The sequence below is a fragment of the Protomyctophum bolini genome (genome assembly GCF_963924005.1).
Source record: "Protomyctophum bolini genome assembly, chromosome: 9".
NCBI classification, from domain to species: Eukaryota; Metazoa; Chordata; class Actinopteri; order Myctophiformes; family Myctophidae; genus Protomyctophum; species Protomyctophum bolini.
In genome coordinates, this window is record NC_137870.1 from 23536664 (window position 1) to 23554179 (window position 17516).

At 44.3% G+C, this 17516-nt stretch overlaps 1 protein-coding gene across 4 annotated transcripts in view; it reads right to left on the reverse strand.

Annotated features, from left to right (window-relative positions):
* Nucleotides 1-1689: 1689 nt before the first annotated feature.
* The window catches only part of sh2b2 (SH2B adaptor protein 2), a 28093-nt gene continuing 12266 nt past the window's right edge, over nucleotides 1690-17516 (reverse strand). For all 4 annotated transcript variants that reach the window (XM_080773146.1, XM_080773147.1, XM_080773145.1 and 1 more), the window contains 8 exons: nucleotides 14932-15883; nucleotides 12609-12710; nucleotides 11072-11163; nucleotides 10557-10657; nucleotides 7670-7831; nucleotides 7328-7527; nucleotides 5535-5709; nucleotides 1690-4073 (listed from right to left, as the gene is read on the reverse strand). In XM_080773146.1, coding sequence (XP_080629272.1) covers nucleotides 3742-4073; nucleotides 5535-5709; nucleotides 7328-7527; nucleotides 7670-7831; nucleotides 10557-10657; nucleotides 11072-11163; nucleotides 12609-12710; nucleotides 14932-15852 — 2085 coding nt within the window. In that variant the 5' untranslated portion in view covers nucleotides 15853-15883 and the 3' untranslated portion in view covers nucleotides 1690-3741. The remainder of the gene's footprint in view (nucleotides 4074-5534; nucleotides 5710-7327; nucleotides 7528-7669; nucleotides 7832-10556; nucleotides 10658-11071; nucleotides 11164-12608; nucleotides 12711-14931; nucleotides 15884-17516) is intronic.

Consider the following 17516-nt stretch of genomic DNA (forward strand, 5'->3'; position numbering starts at 1 on the left):
TCTTAAAGAGCTCCAAAACAATACAGCTCAGGTGCTGAGAATTACTAATTGGTGACATCACCTGATTGTGGGCGTGGACATTACAGAAAGGATATACAAAATCACAGTTATATAGGAAACTTATATTGCATACATCACATGTTGACAGACTTATACAATCACTTTTTGAATATAATTTTATAGTTAGCACTGGAGGGAGAGATCTTCATTCAAGCCACCTGGATTGACAGACTTTAAATAAAAAATCCATCTAGATTCAGTTTGGAGGAGTTTTGTGTCTAAATCGGGTGATTTAGACACAAAACTCCTCCAAACTGAATCTAGATGGATCCAGCTGTCCAGCTGATCCAGCTGTCAATCTAGATTTCTTAATTTGATCAATGACTGTGTAAGACAGATCTGCTATGGAGTGACCGGCTTCCATGAAGTGTCTGGCGACAGGAGATTTGATGTCCTTGCATCTGATGGCACTCATGTGTTCTATGATGCGTGTGCGGACTGCCCTAGATGTTTTGCCTACGTACTGTAGATTACATTTACATGTGATCATGTAGACTGCATTAGAGGAACTACATTTCACAAATTGTCTGATAGTGTATTGTTTGTTAGTTATAACTGCACTTGTAAATGTGTTCGTTTTCCTGGAGTTTTTACAGGCCACACAATGTAGACAAGGGTAGAAGCCGGTGACTCCATCCAACCGCCCTGTGTGTTGCTGGGGGGTATGTAGCAGTCTGCTTTCACCATAGTCTGATGCTTTGAGATGAGAGAAAAGAGGAGGGTCAGTAAACACATTAGCACCTTCAGGGTCAGCTGACAAAACATGCCGGTGTTTCTCTATACGTATATCATTGCTCTTAGGATTATAAGTAGTGATGCAGGCACATGAATGTTTCTTTTTGGTCTTTGCAACCTGGTTAGGATTATTCAATTTAGTTAAAGCAGAGTCAAGCCATTTTTTGGGGTACCCTCTATCAACAAAGTTTCTGTACTGAATGTTACAGATTCGTTTCAGTCTAAGGAATTGAGAATATGGTAAACCTTTCTTCAAAGCAGGGGGGTGTGCACTGGTGGCATGTAAAAGACTATTCTTGTCTGTGGGTTTGGTGTACAGAGTGGTGGACAATTTACCATCCTGAAAAAGTACACAGGTGTCTAGAAATGGAATTTCATGTTTGCTGAATTCCATATTGAATTTAATGGTAGGTGCCAGATTGTTCAGGTAGGACACAAAACCATGAAGCTCTTCCTCAGTACCTTGCCAGATAAGGATAATATCATCAATGTATCTTAAATAACAACATATTGTGGGCAAAAGGATTGTTGTGCCACACTGAATTGTGTTCAAGGAAGCCCAAGGCAATGCCAGTCATAATGGTCCCGCGGGCCTGATGTGGCCCGCGGGCCTGAGGTTGAGTATCACTGATGTAAATAACCAATCCCAGTTACCAGACCTTTAACCTTGTTCCTCAATTTACTTTATTCTGATTTGAGTTTCTCGTGGGGAGAATGTCGTACACCTGCTTGAACCAGTTTCACAAAAACCTCCAATGGGTTTCTGCTTGGTAGAAATAATAGGTCAGTAATTTCTTATAGACTACAAAATGTGTAATAACCATGGACCATGTCGCTGTGCTGACATACCAGTGCTAACTATTTCCTTTACAAAGAGAATCAAACATTTCAACAGTTTGTTAACATTTTATTCACAGAAATATAAAGTAGTATGTCAAGTACATCACTTTGTACAAAATTGCACAGACTCTTCAAAACTCAGCCAGACAACAAAATCAGTTTTAAGAAGTGTTAAGAAAATAAAAGGAAACATGATATGTGACATGAGCTCTCATCATAACAGACAGACTCCACTGAAGATATTTCATTAATAAGAATAAATCAATTTTACATAAATAAAACATGATAGGAAAAATGTCATTAACAACAGCTGAGGAATAAATACTTTTCAAAAATAGGATTCAAATTGGCACATGTACTATCAAGAACTGCCCACTCCATTCCTCTGTTAATCCCGTTTTAACTGACAGTTAAAATGTCACCACCATCAACCATACAACCACCATGCCTTCAAGGACAGAAGTCAACTGATGGTATTTGAATTCCAAATGAACAATGTACGGCCTATGGTAGAAACATCATACAGTAATTAAGGTACTTAAGTGTTATTATGGTGGCTTAAAAGTCTGGTTTTTACTTAGCAAATAAATGCAACTGTATCACTGATAATAATAATAATAATAATTAAATAATTTAGCTATCTGATTGCTTAACCTTTTATTTTATTTTTTACAGCCAATGTGACGTACAGTAGCAGGGAATACTTGTCTGTTCTAAATGTTTAATTGAACATTTTTAGAGCAATACTCAACTTCACATTAATTTCATTCTGTCCTTTCCAGCATGGCCATGTCATCTTACTAATATTACTATATTGACTACTGTTCCAGTCCACATACTGTACCTACATTAGTTCACCTGTAGGCAGTACACAATGCTGCCACCCTTCAACAAAGCACTCAACATCAGTCTTCGGATCCCTCCGATCAAGGCTGGGTTTGGTATATTATTATATTAAGCAATTATTTCACTGTGTGTGAACTTCCCTAACAATAAGGGTTCTATAGGTCTAATAGGTTATTGATGTGATATATAGAACCAGCACCAGATGGAGGGACCTAGATAATACTAGTTACAACTGAATGACATGATTCAAGTAAAAAATCTGTGAAGTTGCCCTTTAGCTTGACACACTTCCTCCCTCCCACGTTTCCATGTTCCGTCAATAAAACAGTGTGAACTGAACATTGTGATAATGCAGCAATATGCATGTTCTGTATGTGTTAAGCAGAAACAGTCAAATAACTGATTTACCTGCATTCATTGTTTTTTGGCTGTAACGATTATGCTCCATAATGATGGGCGAACTGAGTGTGTCAATAGCCTGTTCAAGTCCAGGGTAATTGACAGGCACTAGGACCTTCAGGCTGTACACTTTAAGAAAGAAATATCTTCAAGCTAACACTAACACACCCATGATCACTGTACTGATGCTAGTGTTCTGACGGCTTTGTAGGAACAACCCTTGGGGACGGCGAGGATATCCGGGAGAGATTCAAAGCAGCTCAACAAACAGTAAGGGGATGCTCTCGGGGGCTCTGAGGGGCGGTGCCGTTTCTTCAGGGTCATTTCAGCTCTTGATCCTCCAGCAGGGCGGTGACAAAGGCTCCACTCCCAGGGAATTGTGAGTAGGGGTGGACAGGAAGTGGTCTGATGAGGTGAATCAAAGCCATATGTAGAACTGACTCTCATGTTATCTCTCTTCCTGCATCTATCCTTCATCTCAGTCCATCTCATCGTTCTCTCCCACACTAGCCCACTGCTTCCCCTGTCACTCACACACCAGATTAGGGCCCTTCTTCTCTCATATGCTTGACAACTTAGACTGAAGGTTGCAAAAGTGCCTTTGGCATTACACAACTGAACATACTGCTAAGAGACTGAGATCAATCCAATGTTCAATCTCGACCTCGTTGTCATATCTGGAAAAACAACAAACAAACAAGCTGCCAAAACAGAGGAGTGATCCAGTGATTTGGACCAGTTCTGCCGGCAGCAGAGCTTCCTTCCCCTGCAACTTCTATCCCTTATATCGATCGATTAAAAACTTTGCCTCTCGCCCAATAAGAACCTTTGTGTAGGCCCTCGGCTGTGGCCCGATTGGCTTTAGTAGAACGAGTATTGGTTCTCCACAGCTCGGGTCCTACGTGTTCCGTCAGTGTCATGGTAGTCCTCAGACGCACCACTAGAGGCCTCCAGCAGACGCTCTGAGCTGTTGCTCCTGCTCTGCAAGCCGCCTCCCCCTCCTACACTGCCTGGGTCACTGCGAGAGAGGGAGGGGAGGGCAGTGGGCGAGGAGGAGGAGCTGGAGGACAGAGTAGCCTCAGGAAGGGGCCCTGCTTGATGTGTGATCCCCGGGAGGTGAAGGGACGGCTGGACCGCCTCAGTCCGGCAGCCGGCATCCCTGGGTGGGGTGAGGACTTGAGGCACGGTCACATCTGTAACAGATAGATGGGAGTTATGTGAAGAAAGATGAATGCAAACAGAAAAGAAAAATAATTCCTACTATTACAGGACACAATGTAATAATAGCATATAAATAATCCAAACTGTGCTGACCAAGTGACCATTCGTCCCAGAGATCTTGTCGTAAAAAGGTTCTTTATAGAGCAGAATGTAAACACATGGACCTCCTTTATTATCCTTTCTCTTGGTGGGCAATAACACCAACATCACTGCTGCCAAAGACACGCCTGACCAGTGTATCAATAAAGCCTTTTACACACACTGGAGTGTGTGTGTGTGTGTGTGTGTGTGTGTGTGTGTGTGTGTGTGTGTGTGTGTGTGTGTGTGGGTGTGTGTGTGTGTGTGTGTGTGTGTGTGTGTGTGTGTGCGCGCGTGCGTGCGTGCGTATGAAGGCTTGGGGCCTGGAAGAAACAGAGAGCTTCTTTGTGACCACCAGGGTGGGTTTGGGGCCAGAGTCTAGGCCTGCATGTAAAGCTTCTGTGGTATAATCGCCCCCTCACTCCCCCTGGCTCACCCTGGCTCCTGCACAGGAGGGCATTCATCCCATGCCAGGAGAGCAGGGGGCGGGGTAGAGTGTGAGGCCCTCATTTATCAACTCGGCGTACGCCAAAATATGGGTGCACGCCGAAATTACCGCAATTTACGGCATTTACCATTTCAGCAAAACCTTGAACTTGAACTTGTGCCAGGATAAAAATCACGTCTGGTCGGGAGCTGTCGTACGCTTTGTCCTCACCTGTTTTTCTGTCGTAGAACGGCGGAGCAGCATTGTTTGACCAGCTGAGAGGCTGCCACAGGCATCAAAACATATGTATTCACTCCTAAAATGTTAATATAAAACTGTATGTATATGGGCTACAGAAAAAAAAAAGAAAAAAGGAATAGGCCTACATCAACGATGTGTCCCTGCTCATCAGGGGAGTAATTATTGGTTCAGTCTTGCTCAAGGACACTTCGACACTAACTTTGGGGGAACCCGGGTTCGAACTGGGAACATCCGGCCCCTCTACCCCTGAGCCACCACCACCCCTGTTGCATAGAAGAAGCTGAGTTATATTTGACGGGGGAGGTTCGGAGTTCCGTACGCTGGCTATGCCGTTCAGGGCCTTCCATTTTCACTAGTTTGGGTCCCAGGCTAATGTCCAATTTTTGGGGGGTCTTGAGCTAAAAGATTTGGGAACCACTGTAGACTATGTATGAATTATTTTCATTAAACGATCCTGGATGCTGAATGGCTGAGACCGTATCCTTCAGTGACAATATTTACGACCAAATTGTGGGTTGTTAATTAATGCGCATTCAAAACAAACACAGCAACCGAAGATAACACTAAAATCTATTTAACATCTATTTTAAACCTCTTTATGGGGGCTTGTAGAAGACTGAATAAATTCCAACTCCAATATTTAATAATGCATTGGCATGTACTGTACCTGTGCTGGTGCACCGCTGTACTTGTACGTAGGAGCGCAGTGTGATGTCAGCGGAGCCCCCAGACTCCAGGGGAATCGGGTGAGCGTGGAAGTGTCTCAGCATGTCTGACACGGTGTGGAACCATAGGTGGTGCACGTGACACTGGCCATTGTCATTCACAGACAGACGCAGATGCTGGGAATGCAATGAGGAGATGGCATGTTAAAGAAAGAGTAGTCACAAAGAGTAGCCACATGGAAAGAAAGACAGAGGATTCAATTATTTATGAAGAGAGGGGATGAAAGGACAGACACAGAATTGAAGTGAACCACAAACCCAATAAATACACAAGCATAAAAACATGATCACTTATAACGTGTGTTCTGGTTCCCGTATTCAGAATTGGCCGGGTTATTGCATGGGTGAAACAGCCTCTCTTCCTCCCCGTTTCTTGGCCTCTCCTAGTTTAGTGGGAAGAGAGGCGTCTGGTAATCAGGTTACCTCCCAGTCTGGGAGGCAGTGGCTCAGGGGTTGAACGGCCGGGTGGGAAAACTGTGAGGTTCCCGGTTCGATCCTGGGTTCCACCAGAGTTAGTGTTAAAGTGTCCTTGAGCAAGACTCTGAAACCCTAATTGCTCCCGATGTGCAGGTTGGTGCCTTGCATGGTTTCCTCTGCCATCGGTGTATGAATGTGTGTGTGAATGGGTGAATGTAATGCACAATCTATGTAAAGCAAAGCGCTATATAAATTCACCATTTACCATTAGTCTGCGTGTTTACGTGTCCCAGAGCAAGAAACCTAACAGAGTGCTCATCATGACCATCTGAGCATCCATCAGCTGGGTGAAGCTACACTGAATTTCCACTACGGGATTAATAGAGGCCCCCTTCTCACCACACCCTCTCTCCAAAACCGGTGCCTAACAATGGCTATTTGCGCTTATCACAAACATTGCCTAACAACACTGATTTGTGCACTCAGGCATGGTCATAACCATTGTCTAACAATTTGCTGAAGGCATAATCTGCATACCCGCCAAAGACAGACAGACATGCAACTTGAACTTTAAGATAGATAGATAGATAGATAGATACATACTAGGGTTGTTCCGATCGGAAATCGGGGCCGATCACGCCATTTTCAAATGATCGGAAATGGATCGGGAGCAAAAAAACCTGATCAGGACATCCCTGATATCAATATTATATCCATATCATGATATTAGACTGGATATTGTCTGTAATTTTGGATATTGTACTGTTGTGATCTATAAAATCCCTAATACATACATACTGTACATATATACATACAGTATATATAGTACAGTTTTTATGTCCGTTTTCTGTTTGGTTTACTATTTCTGTCAAGTCAAGTAAAACAAATAGACACAAGCAGAGACACTGAGCACTGTCTGGATGTGAGGACAGCAATACAGAATGCCAAAGACTGACACCAGAGGAGCAGTCTGCAGCTCCAACTTCCTCGACATTGCTGGCCAGCAGGAAGTGAGGTGGGGGATAGTGTTACACCAGAGGACACATGGCATGACATTACTGCATCTCTCAAGGGTGTGCTCTGCTCTGGACTGTCCAGAGTCTCACACAAGACTACTCTCAGCCATATGCAGCCCCCAAAGTCACAAGAACAGGTCTGATTCATCAGAACAGTAGGTTTTAGGAGGACTGATTGATCCAAACAGATAAGCTGCAATAACATCCCACTATCTCTTATTGTTGTAACCAGGTGCAAGACCCAAGACGATAGTGCTTCCCAGATGTTTGGTTTAAATTATCTTTCTTCTCTGCTGCCTCACCTTGGCTTTGCCTTGGAAGTTGAAGGTGAGGACATACTCTCCTGGCCGCGTCTCACTTTGGCGAATTACAAACAGCCCATGGCTCCTGGCTCCGCCCGCTAGCACCAGCTGAGCTGCACGTACGCGAGACAGGGTTCCGTGGAACCATGGGTACGCTGTCAGGCTGGCATCCGCATTGGTGTCTTTTGCTCCTTCACTGCCTAGAAAAAGGCACATAAAAGGTCTAACATAGCAGATCAACAACGCATATATTCAATCTTTTGCTATGGCTGAATGCCTGAATCGCTCTTCCTGTCTTTTGTAAAGTCTCACTAGTATCCGTATTGATATGTATGCATTTACTTGTGTTGGCGTTGGAGCTCTGTGCCTCTGGAGACTGGAGGAAGCGTTCTAAAGGCATGTGGGACGGGTGCTGCGTGAAAGGGGGTTCTCTGCAGCGGACTGAGGGGGCACTGTAGTGTTCTGCTGCTGTACTGCAGGGCCTCTCGGAGGTACGGTAGATGCCTAGAAACACACAGCGATTCAAAGAGCAGTGTGTTATGACTAGTGAAACCGAAAATGAAGAACATAGACTGGAAATGAACAGAATTCTTATGAGAACAAGAAAAGACGTCCTCATTCACATGCAAAAGCTATGTAAAGTTTGTCTTCCTTCTTTCTGTACATTTTCTCATCATTATCTGTCAGGCACCCTTACTTTAAGGTCAAGTTTTTGTCGCAAAATGCCGCCATAGACCATAGCCGTAAGCCCTTATTCTGAAGAGCCGCCATCTGATTTTGTGAACCGGAAGTAACAATCAATAATTTCCGGGGCACACAGGGAGATACTTTCATTTTCGCCAGAAGCGATAATATGGTACTGCGAGGTCGCAGGGATTTGTTATTGAGCTAAAACATTGATGTTCTTTCTGTGTGATCACCTCAATCTGAGCTTCAATTTCGAGATAAACACCACTAACGATCGTCGTTAAGATAAATTACGTCACAACACGGAAGCAAAGCGTTGCCAGGCGACGGAGAAGCCAAGAAAATGATATTAGCGATGCTGGATGCATTATAACACAAATAGCTCGTTCAATGTCGTCCTAGGCAATCTGTGACTTTTAATAAAAGTCGTTCAATGTCGTTTTTAGCAGAGAATGAGTTCATTTATATCAGGCTGCTGCTACCTGCCACAGAATAGCCTATCACCGCAGTCGCCATATAGTACCAGGTTTTGAGGTATACATGTATATAATGACTAGTGCTACTATGCATGTATAGGATGCATGTATATGTATAGGTATACAGGTTTATCTTTATATTCAGGCTACCTGAGATTTTCTACTGCAGATTGATTACTTTATTGGCAGAAATATAATCAGTACAGGGTAGTCAAACCAGGGGCGCAATAAGCTAGGGGACGGAGGGGACGAATCCCCTGCCAGCGTCACATTGGTCCCCCCCAAATGAGTTTGGGGGTCCCCCTCTGGCTGGGGGGTCCCCCCCTTTATCCCCCCTGGCTCCAAAGTTATCTTAGGAGTAATACTTGTGAAATCCTGCATTCATAAACGCGATATATTTTGAAGGGTATATTTGATCCACCCCTGTCTAAATCCCAAAATGGTTTGGCCCATCTACCTTCGGTTTTTTGGAAGTTGTTACACCGCCATCAGTGACCCAATGTGCTTTGCACTCTGTGGTGATTGCGTAATGATTCTAATAATACAGGAACAGGATTCAATAGATCACCACTTTTGCTGTCACGCACAACTTTTGGTAACGTCTAACGTGTATTGACTAGATCGATAGGAGATGAATGAATATACTTTATCCTCTACTCTAGTACAGTGGTTCCCAAACCTTTTCGTGTCAAGGACCCCCAAATGGACACGTATTAGCCCGCGGACCCCCCTCCCCCCATTTGAAGAGAAGAGAAGGACCCCCATAAGAGAAGATTTATACAGCTCTAGCAGTAGCAGTGATTCTCAACCCGTTTAATTTCAAGGACCCCGCTGCATCCACATGACATGCCACAAGGCGACAAGGGTCCATTTGGTTCCAAACTATCATGTAGCTGTACTGTACCCCCTGGAACTCACGGCTCAAGGACCTCTGGGGGTCCCCGGACGGCCGGACCCCACTTTGAGATTTATATTATTATATTAGCCGCTAATGAAAGCACAACTGTCAACACCAGGCAAGGTGCAACTACATATTTAAAACATGCAAACCCAGTCTGCTCTCCTAAAAACTGCCCAGGTGTTGTACATTTTATATAGAATAGGCTGACTTACAGATGGTCAGTGAGTTTTGACCTGTTTTAGGCGCTGCTGATAATGTGGTTAAACTTTTACGTTTTGAGACACATGGGAGGAGGAGGAATCACAGCCACTGCCAGGTAATTCATAATAATAATAATAACTGTGCCAAAGCCGTTTTGTATGTGCATTGAGTCACTGGAACAACCTCTCTGTAGTCCGACCCTAACCATAACCCCACGTTTTGGTGGTTAGACCCCCCCATCCCCCCCTCCCCTAGGGTGGTGGGGGGGACGGGGGGGACGTATTTTTCGGCGGCGCCGCTTCGCGGTGCCGCTCTATATCCCCCCCTAGCGTTCGGTCAGTGTTGCGCCTCTGAGTCAAACAGAAATGTAATCAGTACAGGGTACAGTCAAACACACTTCCAAAGGGATCACCGAAAAAGTCCTTGTGGTCTTGTTTCCATTCAGGTCCTGGGTTTTCAATTCATAATCATGACATGAAAAATAACAACAAATTTCAAATCATCATAAAAGGTAAAAATAACAAATATGTACAGGTTGGGGAAAAAATAAGGGGGTTATAAGGAGGTGGGGTAGTCACTAAACTAAGGGGGGGTGATCATTTCCTCTCCCTTTGGCACGCTGAAAGGTTTTGACCACTAGCTGGAACAGAATAAAATAAATAAATAATAATAAAATAATAAATAAGGCCTGGGCCGTGGCTCAGCGGTCCAGGCACCTTTGCCGGTAGTCCGAGTCTGGCAGTGTGCCGTGGGTTCGACTCCAGATTCCGATTCCTTCACTCCCCCATCTCTCTCCCCCATTTCCTCCCCCAAAAATATTAAATAAAGTCGAAAGCCTTAAAAATATATATATATATATATATATATATATATATATATATATACTGGAAATCTGGTTATATGTCTTGCATGATGGACAGTTTATGTTTGATGAGGACAGAAGATAAATTGTGATCATTCTTACCCTCCGAGAGCAACTCACAGCTGCAAGAGGCCACCATGTTGCAGTCTCTGGAGGACTGGCCGTGGGGACATGACGCCAACTCTATGTCGTCGCCACTGTCGCTGTGCGTAAACAAACGTGTCAGTTGGACCGCAAAAAAGTATACAAGTGAATGTATGCACACAGGCCTGCATGCCAAAAAACACAGCCAAATGTCCTCACACGCAAATCAATACACACCAAAGCCCACAAACAACCACACAAATAATGTTTCTGTTTATGTCCTGGGCTGCAAGAACTCCCACAACCTGGGAAACTGAACTTCAAGTGGAACGTGTGTGTGTGTGTGTGTGTGTGTGTGTGTGTGTGTGTGTGTGTGTGTGTGTGTGTGTGTGTGTGTGTACACACAGCAAATTTGTTGCGAGAGTAACCTGTCTAAAAAAACTCTTCTAACTGGATGATTAATGACTGTGTATGCTCCATTCCGCCTTCTTTCCATCTCAAGTCAACAGCAAATATTTATTTGGTGGTTTTACCCGGGGTCTATGCAGTCCTGGATGTCAGCAACCCATGAGTTTTTCTGCAGTGAGTCAATGGTTTCCAGGATGTACTCTCCCCCGTTCTCCACCTGTAGAGAGAGCCAACAACTCCAGTCACACACCGTGCTCTGTTCAAGAGGGCACACATTGAACACAGTACACTGAACAGAAGCGCTCCGGTCAAATGTTTAATGCCGACCTCTTTCTTTCAACTGAATGATGTTTATGTTTTTGCGGTGCCAGCCGCTCTACATTTGACCGTGTGCTTTGTCTGTCCGTATACATATCAGCACGGCATCAACAGCTGCAGCTGATTCTTGTAACGCATAGATGGAACCAATTACACTAGTTAAGCATAAACTGGAGACACTTATACCACTTAAAGACATGCACACGTGCGCACAGCACCCACATCAAATAGAGTAGTACCATCTGAATACCAGCACCCACACATCAAAGAGAGTAGTACTGTCTGATTACCAATGCACACACATCAAATAGATGTGAATCGGTCAGTGATTCTGTCTGTGAGTAAAAGGAGTCTCTCCAGCTCTTTAGTAAAAAGAAAATGCATTTTCAGGTCGGGATTAGGGATGTTAATAGTTCATCGTTAATCGATTAATTCCCGTTAAGAAATTAGTCGGTTAAACTTATAACTAATTGCATGTAATGTGACAGACAAGACACTTTTCATTTGATTCCATTTCTCATACAAAGATGCCATTGCCTGGCCCTGTATCACAAATGGTCAAATAACTTAGGAATATAATATGCCTTTTGTATTCTTTCTGTATATCAGCAAAGTGTAGATTTTTATGTTAGACGTTGAGGGAAATTAAGATGATCAAAAATAAATTATAAACGCCGCCGATAAAAATCCCTTAGTTAGGGTGAGAAGTTCAGTCACATGAGAGAGACTCAGAGTAGAGTCGCTGCTTCTTCGTCTGGAAAGGAGCCAGCTTAGGTTGTTCGGGCATCTGGTTAGGATGCCTCTCGGGCGTCTCCCTAGGGAGGACCACTGGGAGGAGACCCAGGGGGCAGACCAAGGCGCAGTTGGAGGAAACATATCGACTCACTGGCCTTGGAATGTCTTGGGATCCCCCAGGAGGAAGTCACTAATGTTGCTCTGGAGAGGGAAGTCTGGAGCACTCTGGCGGTGCTGTTGCCCCCGTGACCAGACTACTGATAAGCGGTTGAAGATAGATGGATGGATGGATGGATGAATGGATGTACACTGATAAATGGGTACTCTCCCCTGATTGGTAGAACGTTGTCGAGCACCTGAAAATGTATTTTCTGTTTATTAAAGAGCTGGAGTGATTGGGGAGACTCCCATTTACTGAACAAACAATCTATACTTTAGATTGTTTGTTCTATCTATCCATCCATCCATCCATAGCAACGATTACTATCAGAATATAGTGTTGCTGCGCATGTGGCAGTCTGTGGAAAGCCATTTCCTGTTTCAGACTGAACAACTCCCCATGCCCCCCAGTGCCACGCATGAGTGCAGTTCTATTTGCACTCAATTTACCTTGAGAACAAAGGTGTTGTCTTTGTCAGGCATCTCCAGTGGCATGGTGGTCCGTACCTCCACAATGGCTGACAGGGGGATGCTGACCTTGGGCTTTGATGACTGTGTTAAGCAAACAAATACAGTTGTTACAAAACACACAATGCTACAGCAAAAAGTGGTGCCAACTTACTGTGTGTGTGTGTGTGCGTGTGTGTGTGTGTGTGTGTGTGTGTGTGTGTGTGTGTGTGTGTGTGTGTGACGTGCATGCGTGCATGCGTGTTTGCGTGTGTGTGTGAGAGCGAGAGAGAGAGAGAGAGAGAGAGAGAGTGCTAGCTGCCCCTAATAGGCCAGTCAATCTAAGCTAAAAATTCACAATTTTTTATATGTTATTTGGATGACTAAAAAAATCATAAAAAACCTTTAATGATTACTATTGCAATTTCTTTTGGGACAAATCTTAGATTGACTGGCCTATAAGTCCTGCTGCTGTGTCATAATGCAGGAAGCCAGTCAAGATCACACTGCAGAGTGATCTTGACCACAGAGGGCAGCATGTAGATTGATGTAGAGTTAATGTAGACCAACATTTTATGTCTCGGTCTGTCTTCCAGACATCATCCAAACCCTACACTGTTAGGATTTTGTCTCTGTCGACTGGAAACCTCACAAGTAATAAAACTGTTACTTTTCAGGTTTCCTACTCAGATGATGATGAATTGCATATTAATAATGCGTTATGCATTATTAAGGGTAATTCAAACTGCTGAGATTTTTCTATGCAACATTCTAATTTTTAATTTGTGCTCTGTAGTATGATAGAATTAAAATAGCAGATCTACAAGATCATCACAGTGAGCTTGTAGATGATAGTATAGTATAGTATAGTATAGTATACTATACTATACTATACTATACAAGTATAAATCAGGCTTTAAACGGTTTCGTCTCATCATAAATCTTTTGGTCTGAATAGGCTGTATGTGTATCATCTATCTAGGCCTGATCGCAATTATTTGAGATAATCTCAATTATTTTGCATAATCTTCATAATCATTTCCATGTTAAAAACCTTTGATACATTTTCAAATATTTTCAAACAATAGCGGAAATAGCTGATCTAAGTCCACAGCGCCTATTTCCACGATTTATTTATATTATGTTGTAAGTCTTATAGTTATTAAATACTGTATATGTTTGTCACTTTGTTAAGTTCTTTGTCATATCTGCCCTGTGTAACTTTCGTTTACGAAGCCTAATGTTTACTTATGTGCAATGTTCAATGTCAAAAACAACATAAAATAGCAAATTATTGGATAGACAATTAAAAGTCAAGTAAAATGTCATGATCATGACAGCCCTAGTAATAACGGATTCTGACCTCTTAATGTATTTTCAGTGAAGCCTGTGTGTGGGTGGGTTTGTCGCAGGTGTGATTTCCTCATTGCTAATGTAGGGTACAGTAGCAAGTTGCAACCTAGACGTCGACGTGGTTGTAAAACATTTCATTGTACATTTGATGACACACTTTGTTCAGTTCCTCTGAAAGTAACGGTGGCTGCTACTTTAGTTTTTTATCATTACCAAAACCGATTTGCAGAAGGAATGAAAACTGGACTAGTTGTGACAATGGCATAATATGACATTACTCATATCAATGTGATCCCTTTGGTCTCTGTGTCAGTGTCTCTGTCTCTCTTTTTGCTAAATCGTGATCAAACGACAGCACCAGATTTACACACTACACAGTCTTATAGCCTTCTTGAGGTCACAGGCAATGATCTGGAAATCTCATAAACGCAAATGTGTGTGTGTGTGTGTGTGTGTGTGTGTGTGTGTGTGTGTGTGTGTGTGTGTGTGTGTGTGTGTGTGTATTCTGCAAAATCCTAAATGATAATTTAACTTTGTGTGCGTACCTGCCTGCCTGGGCTGATAGCCGTTTGGATTCTGGTTGTGGATGTCAGTGTTACTTGAGGTCAAAGTAAATCGCTCAGTTTTTGAGTGGTGCTAGCCACGCAGCTATGTGTGTCCCATATACGTACATACGTGTATGTGTGTCTGTCTCGCGGAAATAGCTTTATAGCATTCGTTCACTGTTGCGCAGCCTACACACTCACACACACACACACACACACACACACACACACACACACACACACACACACACACACACACACACACACACACACACACACACACACACACACACACACACACACAGGCCAGGGAGAAGAGCTTGTACAGTACAGTATGTACAGCATACAGGTCTGATTCTCTGTATCAAGCCTACTTTACTAATCAGTGACTTTTTGTGTGGTGTGTGCCTGCGTGCTAATGTCCAAACCTTAGGTGGAACATAGAACTCCAGCAGAAAGTGTTCTCCTCCATCCTCCCTCTTTGACTTCCGAAGCAGCAGACGACACTTCTGCCACTGTGCGTTGCCCATACAGCTGGTGTCGTCAGCCACCATGTACCTCAGAGCACCTTCCCTTTGGATCTCCAGTAGCTCAGCCTTGTGGCCCTGGCACCCCCTGGGGAGACGGAGCTTCTGAGACCACTTCTCAGCCCCCGGCTCACCGCCTGCTCCGCCTGTCGCACCTCCTCCTCCGTTAGCCTTCCTTGCTCCGGGTGGAGCGTCGGGTTCGGGGGAGGCCCGTCGGTGCCAGATCTCCTTCACACCGTCCACCACGCACAGACTCATGTTCCTGAGGGAGAAGCCCTTCTTGAAGCGAGCCTTCGGGTGGCTCACAGACACGTCCTCGGAACTACGCGATTGGCCAAGGGCAGACACCTTGTGTGGAGGTTGAGGGCCTCGGGAAGAGGCGGTGCCACGCCCTCCTCCTTCTATCCCCCCTCCGCCGCTATCCATGCTGTCCAGGGACTCGCTGGAGGCCCCGGCGTCCTTGCGTCGTTGGTAGAGGTCGTGGCCGTAGGACAGCGGGCAGCCCTGGATGCCCAGGAAAGGAACAATGCTGTACTTGGGTGGCACGCTGGAGCCGTTCTCCCCCGGTGAGCCGACCTGGTTCTCTCTGGCCTGGGCCAGAGCCGCTGTGAAACACTCTAGGAAGTGCTGGGAAAAGTGCTGAGAGAAGCTGACGTCGGCGCCGGGTGAGTCGTAGCATGGGTTCTCTGTCAGGAAGCGCTGGAACTTGTGGGCAAAGTCTGCAGCGGAGGCTCGGGCATGGAGCTCGCAGAACTCTCGCCAGTCAGGCAGCGGGCATGAAGAGGAGAGCTCCGGACTGCCAGGCACCACCGCTCCGTTCATCACTGGGCCATGCCAACCCGCCAGGGAGAGGCTGGAGGGAGGGGGAGGTTGTTGTTAGTTTGAATACCAAACAGAGTTGGGTGTAACGAGTAACGGAAAATCTCGTTACTGTAACGACACTACTTTGGTCGGTAACGAGTAATATAACGACACTACTCCTCCAAATTTGATAATCACACTACAGTTACTGGTCGCTGCAGCGCTTGAGTTACTCGTTACTTAATTGCGTCATGTGGCTGCTTTCAGCAGTGTTGCTTTGGACTTGGAGAATAATGCACACAACGGAGATGAGTTGAACATGAACAGTAATGGTGCGCTGGCAACGCACTAGCGGAGTCGCGGACTAGAAACCGGTGTCAGATCAGCAGCAGCACAGCACTTTTCGTTACTGTCGTGGACTCGTAGGGTGGCCAGACGTCCGGTTTTAGACCCACCTGTCCTCCTCCCACCTCAACCTCCGTTTTTTTTTGTAATATATCCTACAGTGCTTGTGTCATAAGCTCATAACTGTCATTTACGTCGTCTCGGTATTAAAATCTCCGCAGCAGCACTCCTCCGCTCCACACAGCGAGCCAGTATCCCACTGTCAAAGAGACAGAGCAGACGCTGGGGTGTTGCCATGTCCGCTTATTATAAGCGACTTTGGGCTTGTTTTATAATAGCCTATTTTGAGCTTGTTTTCATAGACATGACTGCTTGTTTCTCTTCCAAAACCTGGTAACACTGCCAGTGGGAGGGTCGGTTTGTTTGTTGTAGAATGTGTACTAGTTAGTTAATGCAAAGATGAATAAACTAAATATGTTAAAACTACATTTAATGAGCAATGGAGCAGGGAACTCTACATCCTAAAGCACTGTGAACATATAGGCTACTGATTTCTCTCAGACTCATTATTTTTATTTGAATATATTTCATTTGATTGATTGAATAATTGATTAGAAGTTTGCATAGAAAAAGTTTTACAAGGTCAAGAGAACCACCGTTTTGGAAAGGCCCATTTTGTTTTATTCCTCCACAACCTGGTAAAGAGCATAAAGACATATCTTGTGTATGTCCTCCTTATTAGGATTATAAAGATTTGTTAAGTGGTAAATTATGTGACAATGTGACAGGCAATGTTATGGAGTAACGCAAAAGTAATGTAACGAGTAGTGTAACTAGTTACTTTCTCCAGGGAGTAATAAAGTAAAGTAAGGCATTACTTTTTTCAAAAGTAATATGTAATATGTAGTGCCTTACTTTTAAGAGTAACGGACCCCAACTCTGATACCAAACAAAGCAAAACAAAGAATGGGTATAGAATGAAAAGAGTAAATGATAGCTAAAGCACATATGTTGACACTGAAACAGACATCCCAATTAGGGTTGCAACTATCGACTGTTTTCTTACATATATATATTTTACCCCACACAGTTACTGTCTGTCCCTATGTTTGCGTACGTGTCCGAACACGGAAAGCTGCAACATGATAACTATGTCATTTCTTGACCGTTTCAGACGTGGGAAGGCTCTCTGGAACCGGGCCGGTCCCCTGGGTCCCTGGGGGTCTGGATGTTCCCCCACACGGCCAAGCCATACGGTAACTCTGTAATTTCTCCAAAAAAAATCTCCAAACATAATCAAAGTACAGTACAGTACACGGCACAGTACACTACAATACAGT